Below are 11,075 nucleotides of genomic sequence, written 5' to 3' on the forward strand. Positions count from 1 at the left end.
GTTCCAGTTAAAATAACCATCAACTGGAATAAGTGCCAAACATAAATGCTCTCTCAGGGGTCTACAAAAAAAAAAAAAAAAAAATTGTCGACATATATTTTATTTTTTATTTATTACGAAAAGAGACTTCTCTAACGTTACTCATATTTGTTTTTATATTTTATTTATTTTTTTATAATGTACTTTTTTATTTATTTGCGAGAAGAAGAAAAAAAAGAGTCAAGACGATAGATGAGTGAGTCTGTGTGTGTCTAAATCAAGACCAATCTTTGTTATGTTTCTTATCTTATTGATACATTTAGAAAACAATGTTCATATAAAAACAATGTAAATGTGTCAAATAACACATTTAATTTTTATTCTGGGACTTTAATATAGTTTTAAAGTACTTTTTGTAATTCTCAGAGAACGAAATATGTGTAGATGCAATTTTGTTCAACTTAAATAAAGTTGAATTAAATAACTTTTGTTTTTGTCCCAGTTAAAATAACCACAAACTGGGATAAGAGCCTAAAAGGTCTAACAAAATATTCGATTTATATAAATTAAAAAATATATTGTTGAATTTATTATTACGAAAAGAGACTTCTCTACTATTTGTTTAAATATTTTATTTATTTTTATAATGTACTTTTTCATTTATTTGAGAGCAAAAAAGAGCCAAGACGATAGATGAGGAGTCAGAGCTGTTTGTGTCTAAATCAAGACCGTGTTATGTTTCTTATCTTATTGATACGAACCAAAGGAATCTGTCCGTTTGTCGATTAGGGCGATTGAACTGTGGAGCGCATCAATTTCGATCGATTATTTTAGTCTTGCAATAGGTTATCTATCTGCGTAGCGTGCCTTCTGCTGCCTTGTTTACAACAGGCGTGAATGCAGAATAAGGAAGTACAGTTGCTATGGAGAGAGATACTGGCACAATCGCTTTAATTAAAGCTCTGGGGTGAGTAGCGCTAAAATAACCAGCGATTTAAAAACGATGTATTATTCTTGTCAATATAATAACAACCACAGCTGTTTTAATATTGCATAGGTATAAGAGCAGAGAGTGCTTGAAGAAATGTAAATGTGACGAATTGCCTTGCCCTTTGCTCACCTGGTTGGTCTCAGAGCTAAGAGAAAGTTTTCCTGATGTGCCAGGTAACCAAACCCAGACAAGTCATGTACTGTATATAGGATATCCTATTCCATCTCGTATTTTAGTCGATTGTTTTCCATGTATCATACTGCACTTTTGAATCTAACAATAATGTTTAGATTTAATTCTAGGCCTGTGATTAAAAATGAAAACTGGACTTTCCCTGCCTTTGAAGACAACATCTTGCACAACGTTGTTTAACCATCCATGTTTTTCTGCTGGTATTATACATCAAATGTAACTGTGCTTCAAGCACAGAGAGTTGGTGGTGCGGTTCTGGTCGGGGAGTTGAGGGAGGTGCTGAAGGAGATGTCCTGTCCTCAAAATGCACTTGTATCAGAACACCTTAGCCCACTTCTGCTGTTCAGAGTGACCGGTAAGGTAGGGAGGTGATAGATGTTCTCAATTTGTGCATTTTTAGCATTTTCTGTGAAGAGCTACTGTGCATATTATCTTTCAATTCACAGAGTATTTGGTGTCCGAGCTGATGGCAGTGCGTATGCTGACGTACAGAGAGAGTCATCCAGAAGATGCAGATCACAACGGTGAGACAAATGGCAAAGAGCAAAGGAAACGGGAGAGTCTTACTCCGGGCAACGAGGATGACCGTCAGGAAATCAGTCAAGTGGAAGAGGATAAAACTAACTGGAAAGAAGTAAATAAGCATCTGGCAGAGCTGTTCCAGACTCTTGGCTTAGAAACAGCCTCTCAGATGAGTGAAGCCTGTGCAGAGGTAGGAGACAGATCACCAGTGAATGTCTGGCAATTAGTACATACAAAAATGTGTAGGTTCCAAATGGGGGTTTTCCCAGCTATATTGTAGAAGAACCTTTTTAAAGGGTTAGTTCACCCAAAAGAGAAAATTCTGTCATTTATTACTCACCCTCATGTCCTTCCAAACCCGTAAGACTTTTGTTCATCTTCAGAACACAAATGAAGATCTTTTTTATGAAATCTGAGAGATTCCGTCCCTCCATTGACAGATGCACTACCACTACCACTTTGACGCTTCAAAAAGTTCGATTTTCTGAAGAGACACAATTGTTTTTTATGATGAACAGATTTAATTTAGGCTTACATTCATATAAACATTCATCAATTCGCATATCAGTTGTGGTAAACGGAAGCTCAAGCATGTTCGCTTGACGTGCGAGAACCAATTAGGTTCAGTCTCGTGTTACGCAGCACGTTTGAGTTTCCGCAAGAATCAATGAGGTTCATTCTTGCGTGTCAAGCAGATTCGGTTGAGAAGAAAAAGTAGGGACTTGATTTTGTCCATCAGGAATTGATTATGTGGTTGTGGTTTGCTACTGCTGTGATGTCATGTGAGTGACAGGTTGTCCTGCCCTCATGCCAGTAAACGCGTCATCAGAGAAGAGGGATTTTTTTATAAAGTTATTTTGATTCAAGGGCACATGCATTAAAAAAAAATATTTGCATGGATAAATAATTTTATAATAATACATACGGCAAAATTCCATTAAAAAATGTCCATTTTGATTTCATGGAGACTTTAAAAATAACCATTTTTTTTCTTAGTGTGAAAAACATTTTAATAAACTAAAGAATGTTTTTCCACTATAAAAAAAACATATTTTTTTGGAATATAAAGTTTCCATAAATGATAAAGGTTCTTGATGGCACCATAGATGAAAATTAAGAACATTTACTTTCAAGAGTGTGTTAGAGATTGTAATTTTTTAACAGCGTCATTCATTCAGGTGGAGTCACGGCTGACATCACTTCCGGAAGGTGAATTTCCAGAAGCGTTACTGAATGCCAGTCTGAACTCTGAGCAATGGGTATGTATTACAAATTTACATTTGACCAATTCTAGAACTCTATTCCAGAACAAATATTTTCACAATAAATGTTTTCACTCTTAGAAAAAGATTAATGACATCAACAGAGCTCTCTGTAAGGATTATGAGTGTCGGCGCCAAATGATGATCAAGCGTTTTTATGTCACGCTACAATCCTTTGCTTGGGGAGAGAGGGCAAAGGTACTAAGATTTCTTTTTTTGCAAACCTTCAAGCATGTATAATAATATTTGCTTCATCAAGCAATTTCTCCCTTTTTTTTCAAGGAGCGCAGTGCTGTGCTTTCTTCCATGCCATCCTTTTCACCTTCTCCCGAGTCCTCCGTCTCCATTGCTATGCTGTTGGCGACCAGAGAGGACGAGTCTCGCATTAGGCCTGTTAAAGCAGGGCCTTCAACCGCTGTTCACAAGGTGCCCTTCACCAAAGTTTTGCTTCTAATAGTTTTTCCCAGCATTGAGTGTATTCAATTTAGTGAGGAAAATTACATAAAAGATATAATGGGCTAGTTCACTTTCAATTAGGTTTGTCAAAAGTACCGGTACTTCGGTACCAAGTCGGTACTGAAATGTAAACAATACCAGCATTTCCCCTAGCATTTTAAGCGCTGTCGAGTGGATTCTGACTAACTTAAAGGGTTAGTTCACCCAAAAATGAAAATTCTGTCATTAATTACTCACCCTTATGTCGTTCGACACCCGTAAGACCTCCCTTCATATTCGGAACACAAATGAAGATATTTTTGTTGAAAGCTGATGGCTGAGAAAGGCTTCAGATAGGCCTCCATTGGCATTCAGTAAATTTTCTCTCCCAAGACCGATAAAAGGCACTTAAAACGTTGTTACAAAGTCCATCTCACCACAGTGACTCTACAATAATCTTACGATGCGACGACAATAGTTTTTGTGCGCAAAAAAAAATCAAAATAACACCTTTATCCAACTTGTTATTGTCTTCCGTGTGTGCCTCCACGACGCATGCGCGAGAATACCTGGAGCTGCTGAAGTTACAGTAAAACACGACTTGGTGGCGCTCAAGTACAAAACGGTCTTGCCGAGCACACATTGATACGACGAAGAAGTAGTAAGTAGACAAAGAAGAAGATGAGCTGCTAATGCTGCCTGCCAGTTAGCAAAAATTGTGTGAATGGTTTTGGCCATAGACATGATATTTGTGGTTTTGGCAAGCACGTAAAGACTGTCTCTCTTCTTCTTCTGTGTGACAAACGAGTGTAAGAAGCGTAAAGTGCCGCAGCACCACCTTGTGTACCGGGAGCGCATCTACTGAATGTGCACGTTCACTCGGCGCATCGCCAGTGGAAATCAACACTCAAGACGCGCCGAAAAACGTCACGAAAAACGCTGGCGATAAGCGCGAGCAATATTCGTCCCAGTGTGTACAGGCCTTAATGCTGTTTAAAGAGTAGAAAAAGTACAATAACATTTTCAGTGATAAATCTACTCTTACCATGACTGTTTTGTTAAAAACCAGGGCTTGACATAATACTCCTACTATCCACTTTGGTGGGTTGAATTTGATATCTAATACATTTTTCAACTGTGGTCTTTTAAAAGGGCATCTGAAATAAACTAATTGCAATGTAGTGTTGTCAAAATATAGATTATAAAATTTCTGAAACGCTCCTAATACTAATTTTCCACAGAATAGATACATAATACCAGCTGTGCTTTCTCTCATCTCTCCGACAGCGAGTTGACACACAAACCCGCCTCCCCTCACTCGTTTAATTTGCACTGGATGAATATTGTTGGTGTTAAAGAGATAGTTCACCCAAAAATGAAAATTCTGTCATCATTTACTCACCCTCAAGTTGTTCCAAGCCTGTATGAGTTTATTTGTTCTGCTGAACACAAAAGAAGATATTTTGAAGAATGTTTGTAACCAAGCAGATACAGACAGTAGGGGGAAAATACTATGGTAGTCAATGGTTGCTCTATCTGCTTGGTTAGAATTTTTTTTCAAAATATCTTCTTTTGTGTTCAGCAGAACAAATAAACTCATACAGGCTTGAAACAAGTTGAGGGTGAGTAAATGATTTTTGGGTGAACTATCCCTTTAAGGCCCTTTCACACCAAGGACAATTACTAAAATGATAGTTCTAAAAATAGTTCTCAATATTAAAGAATAGCAGGGTTCACACCACAGCTATAACAATAAGCAATAATATCGTTGGGATCTCTTTCAGAACAATTTTTTCCCCCAACTGTTGAACGATAAAACACTGTCAGCCAATCAGAGTCCATTATCATTTAAGGGCTCGCGTATTTAAAATGACAGATGGCATTGCGGAGAAGTTAATTGCTGGGGTCCAGAAAAACACACCAAGAAAATGGATATATAGAAAACAGCTGTTCATAAAATTACCTCAGGTATCCAGCGCTTGTTTCGACAACATTGTCTTGCTTCCTTTGAAGTTGCAGCAAAAAAGACTAGGGCTGTGTCCCCAATCCACTTAAATAGTGCACTATTTAAAGGGACAGCCATTTGTAGTGGTGTCTGAAACCATAGTGGATGTTATTGAGTGCACTCATTCAATCCCACAATGCACCGCAACAAGGAGTGTACAACTGATGCACGCTCAACGGCTATAGAATACCTATAATGCACTGCTCTGAATGAATTCCCGCATCTCGCTAGGAGATGGTGCCCGCAGCTGAATCAATCATCCATTCATTCCCCAAACCGCGCTGGTCCAGCGTAGTAATATAATACAGGTATAAATTGATTATTAATTTTTTTAATTAGGGTTCATACATACTAGTTTCCATGGCAGATTCATGGTAAATCTTTTCATTACTACTGGAGCTGGCAGTTTGCTACGTTTCAAATCATTTTTAAACTGCAACCAGAAACTATGCTAAAGCAGCAGCCCTTTCGGCGCACTCAGTATCTGAATTTGTTTTCAGTCACTCCTTCAAATGGACTTTATTAGTGGAGTAATGTAGGGAATAGTGAATGAGGGTATAGGGGTCGATTTCGAACACAGTATAGGTGTTGTTTTTATTTCACTATATTGACTGTCAGCTAAATTCACTGTTAGTAGATCAATTACACTAGCTAGATTTGCTCGAAACATAGCTTGCTGAGGAGGAAATCTGCTGGTTAAAGCAGTGTAAATGCAACAAGAACAGCAAAAACATTTTCAATGACGTTGTACACACGTTGAAACTGTAGCGCGCAACGGCACAAGCTTTGAAAAAACAGACCATTATCATTTGTTGATGTGGATGCTAATATAGTTATCGTCCTTGGTGTGAACGGGCCTTTACAGGGTTTGAATTTCGGTGTGTGATTGCGCATAATTGAACTAATTCCCACAGATTTTGTGCTCACACCCAAAGTGCATAAATCCACCTCTCACTACTAAATGGAGTTCTTTTTAGCTGCTTATTATTGACCTTAAAGGGTAACTAAACCCTAAACCAACTTTTTTTAGTTAATGATCTGTAATACTGGGGCTTTATTAATGCTGTTCATTGATTCGAGTAAATGTTTTGACATTTGAGTATAAAGTGTTTTAATTCTATAAAATATGGTGTAAAACCGCCAAAGTGCTGCCCTCTTAAGGTTGAACGGTGGCTACTGCAGTTGAATTTTCCTATTGGACGTTGTGGTACATCGTGACGTAGGATGGTACCTCCAACGGCTCACTATCCGCGCCCCTGGCACGAGCTCACCACGCCCTCAGAAATGTTTCCCCCAATCACAGGATGCGAACGGCTTCAGTCCAGGATGAACTCTCATGTTACATGAAGTAAACATTATGAATGAAACTCACTGATACTTGCTTTAACATTGTATTGAAGAAAATACGGTTAAATAATGCAGTTGTCAGTACACGTCAGGCTTTTCTTGCGATATTATTGCCGTCCGTCATGTGTACAGATAATTTTCATACAGGCGACGCGCTTTCAAACCCTGACACGCAAGTGGTTGCCGCGGACGCAGATAGATTAGGTCAGTTCTCTTGCGCGGCTGCTTCATTAGCATCGTCGGCATCGGGAGTTAACGCAGTTTGAGCAGCGGCTCGCATTGATAAGGCTCCGGGTTTGTGTCTGTTACAGACAATCCACCCTCCTCCACTTCAGGTGAAGATGGAGAAATGACCGCTCTGTTGCAAAGCTGGCGTCACTCCAGTCATTCTCCATCTTTGCGACTCGCGAGTCTGACAGCTGTCAAACAATCCGTCACTGCGGGTCTCAGGTGCACGCTCCGCTCAGCCCCGCCCTCGGTTCGTCCCCTCTGTGTCCGCCGGGCTCTGCCCACTTTTCCAGCATTTTTTGAAAATTGCCAGTGGGTGGAGTTAAGCTCTGAGCAGGGGTTTAGTTACCCTTTAAGCAGTCAAATACACACAAAATAATGTCAAAATGCCGGTCTTGGCAAGTATTCACATAAATACAGTCATTTATGTTTTAAGTGAACGCAAACAGTTGGGTAAGAAAATGCATGTGTATCAGTATAATGGATCCGTGCCACAGGTCTTAAAGGGACAGCAGCCTAATACACTTGCTGCCAAATTATGAGATAATATTAAAAATATATGGCAGTTTTTCCCCATGGTATTGATTTCAAAACTGTGGCAAGTGAAAATACTGAGTAGCTATTAACTTTGGAAAACCACTTGTGGCTGGTGAGCAAAAAAGTTAATGTCAAGCCCTGTAATAATAACCCTCTGTCAATCCGACTGTCCGTGGGCGGGGATACAAAAATGTGACAAAAGCCCTGGACCTGTCAATTATGCATTTTGCGTCATCCAGCAGACTTTTGCTGACAAATAAACATGAATTTCTCGGCCCCGGGGTCAGTTCTTCGTACCTCGCTTAATACATCTGAGATGATTTGACAGATCCCAGATTTTCTAATCGTGATAACTGAATGTCTAGCTAATTTGGTTCTTCAAACGAATTTGCGGATTTTATTAAAATATCTGGATTAAATTATCTAAGATTACTGCTCGTTCTTGTGTTCCCTGAAGAGGGCAGATGCATCGATACTCGAAACCACAACCAGCAATGCAGCGATTGGCTGGCGTCAAGACAGTAACGTAATGTCATCATATAATTAAAAAACCCACCTGGCAAAAAACTTGGCAAATTACACAAAAAAAAAAACATGCATTTTTGGACCTTTGTAAGGAAACAGCCAAACGACCAAACCAACATAAAAGTTATAATAGATCAATGATAAATGTTTTTTTAAAAAACATGATTACCAATTATTTATATTCACGATTTGATACAGTATTTGTACACCCTTTACATTTTTATTTCAATGTTGTAATTTAATTTTTAATTCAATTTGAAGCAGATTTGTAACGTGACAGTATTAAAGTTTCTTAAGGGTAAAGATCATATTATCTGCATCTCTTGCAGCCACTCCCATAATATCCGTGATCACTTAAATTAATGCACGGCTCAGATTAACTGTACAACACGTGTGTAAACCTCCAATAAAATTATAAAGTAATTATTCCATCACAAATAAATCGCTCAATCAAGTGGCTGTGTCTATAGTATTATACACAACATTATAATATTTGATACATTCTCATATACATATAAAATATCGTGGAGTGCAATAAGTGAGAAGACAAGAGACGGAGATGCGTCGAGTCAGCTTTACTCTCCACTTTATATCTAACTCAGAACTGTACAGCGAGTGAGATCAATAACGACAACAAAACGTTCACCCGGAACTGACATATCAGAACCTCACTCCCTTAAATTTACAGTCTTCTTTGTAGGTCACCACTATATAAAATGTTTATATTATTATTATTTAAAATTATTATTATTGCCCCTGGTTCAGTAATGAACTCTTGTAATAAAGTAGCAGTGGCTGGGACAGATTTTAAGTATCACCTCAAGATGCAATCTAATCCTGTTTACATGAAATAAGCTGCTCGCGAGCAGGTTTAAGTTTACGGACCTGTTACTATGACAGCAAGTCCAGGATGAGCGTCGAAGAACCAAACAATCCAAGATCATGCCAAATCGCCAGCAATCAAATCCGGCTAACTGAGTTAGCGACGTACGAAGAACGGACCCCAGGTCACATGGAGAAAGAGTAAACATTGTTAATTTACATATACTCCGACATTGTAACAATACAAAGCAGGTTGAAAATTGGTAAACTTTTACTTTAAGAACAAATTATGCGAAACACTTGTTTCTGCAGGTACAAATGGGCAGTGTCCCAGACAGAGGGGGACGTCCAGGAGAGATTGAGCCACCGATGCCCAGCTTCACCGGCCGCAGTGAGGGAGGAGGTGGTCAGTATAGAAAGAGAAGGCGAGAATATTCAGGAAAGAAGAAGACAAATAAAGAAAACTAGAGGTGTGGATTTTTTTAGTGCTAGTTTTGTAACTAACACAACACAAAGAGCTTATGTTTATTTGTGTTATGTTACATAAGCTTATGAACAATATTTCTCAGTAACATGAATGATCATGGACTAAATGGACTCATGGATTAAAAACTGAATTCTTATTTAATGTTTCAAATCACTATTTGCACTATTTAATTCGATGAACAAAAATGTTCAAGTTCATTTCAATGAAAATGTACAAATATGAATGGCTACAAGCTGTATTTTCTTTTCTCAACCAAGATCTATGATATTAATAAAGGCAATTATGTTTCCTTTAAAACAACATTTTCTCTTTCAACTCTTTTCTCCTTATTACATTACTCCTCATAATATGCATTATTAGTTTAGCATGCTATTGTTTTTGTGCATGTTTGAGTAGTTGTTGACGTGACATCTCAGGCACTGACAGCAATGTCCCACAGTTCATTCAATGAAAACTACTAACATTCGTCTAGTTCTTAATGATTAATATACATTTGTGTGGCCTAATTTGAGATTGAATTGAGAGTACATAGAAAATATGTTTTGTTATGAATGGAATAGTTAATTACTAGTTACACCACCTATATGTATATATTATACATTTATATATAAATGTTAACCTTTAATATTGATGTTGAAAATAGGTTTTTTAGTTGGAGTGAAACTATGGCAAGCCGTTTTAACTTTTATTCATTCCTAGGATATGAATTCTTGATATCAATTCATTTTTCAGTAGTTAAAATGCTAATTCTTGATATCAGGAATAATAGTGTCTTACTAGTAGACATCTTAATTTGTGCATTAAAGGGTTAGTTCACCCAAAAAGGAAAATTCTGTCATTAATTACTTACCCTCATGTCGTTCGACACCCGTAAGACCTCCGTTGATCTTCGGAACAGAAATGAAGATATTTTAGTTGAAATCTGATGGCTCAGAAAGGCCTCCATTGGCACAATGCACGGTTCACTCTCAAGACCCTTAAAAGGTACTAAAGACGTCGTTACAAAGTCCATCTCACTACAGTGGTTCTACAATAACTTTATGAATCGGCGAGAATAGTTTTTGTGCGCAAAAAAACCCTAAATAACGACTTATATAGTGATGACGATTTCAAAACACGGAATCATGAAGCTTCGAAGCGTTATGAATCAGTGAGTCGAATCAGCAGTTTGGATCGCCAAATTTCAGCATTTTGGCGGTTTGACACGCGATCCGAATCATATTTATCATATCAAACCCTTTAATCCTATTACGTCTGGATTATTGCAATGCTCTATTTCTTGGTCGTCCTAAACAACTTATTGGAAGATTACAGTATGTTCAAAACTCAGCAGCTAGAGTTCTCACCTCCGCCAGGAGCTCTGCTCCCATAACTCCTCTACTGTATGATCTTCACTGGCTACCTGTGGCATCACGTATTCACTTTAAGATATTACTTCTTCTAACATTTAAGGCATTAAATGGTCTTGCACCTCCATATCTGTCTGACCTACTCTTCTCCTACCCGGTCCCTTAGATCCTCTGAGCTTGGTCTTTTGTCTATTCCTCGTTTTTGGTTGTCCACTTTAGGTGGTAGGTCATTTAGTGTTAAAGGAACACTCCACTTTTTGGGAAAATAGGCCGATATGGCTAGGAACTATACTCTCATTCTGGCGTAATTATCAAGGAGCTTTGTGCCGTACCTTGCGATGATATTACACAGCACCGTGACAACCTGCTTGCACAAGGAGTGTGCTGGTGACTA

At 38.2% G+C, this 11,075-nt stretch overlaps 1 protein-coding gene across 1 annotated transcript; it reads left to right on the top strand.

Annotated features, from left to right (window-relative positions):
- The first annotated feature begins 647 nt into the window (after nt 1-647).
- On the top strand, nt 648-9,645 carry LOC307125256 (protein FAM98B). The gene is made up of 8 exons (XM_079814990.1): nt 648-946; nt 1,037-1,143; nt 1,395-1,517; nt 1,609-1,874; nt 2,863-2,943; nt 3,028-3,144; nt 3,229-3,372; nt 9,158-9,645. Exons 1-8 carry the CDS (start codon nt 903-905, stop codon nt 9,311-9,313), a joined length of 1,038 nt encoding a protein of 345 aa, XP_079671116.1. The 5' UTR covers nt 648-902; the 3' UTR covers nt 9,314-9,645.
- Nucleotides 9,646-11,075: the final 1,430 nt, after the last annotated feature.

Source organism: Gobio gobio (genome assembly GCF_949357685.1).
Source record: "Gobio gobio genome assembly, chromosome: 4".
Classification (NCBI taxonomy): Eukaryota; Metazoa; Chordata; class Actinopteri; order Cypriniformes; family Gobionidae; genus Gobio; species Gobio gobio.

Excerpts from the sequence above, each read along its gene's own strand:
- LOC307125256 (XM_079814990.1), top strand. The coding sequence starts at position 903 with ATGGAGAGAGATACTGGCACAATCGCTTTAATTAAAGCTCTGGG. Across the intron at positions 2,944-3,027 it reads GTCTGAACTCTGAGCAATGG|AAAAAGATTAATGACATCAA; the intron begins GTATGTATTACA and ends TTTCACTCTTAG. Across the intron at positions 3,373-9,157 it reads CTTCAACCGCTGTTCACAAG|GTACAAATGGGCAGTGTCCC; the intron begins GTGCCCTTCACC and ends TTGTTTCTGCAG.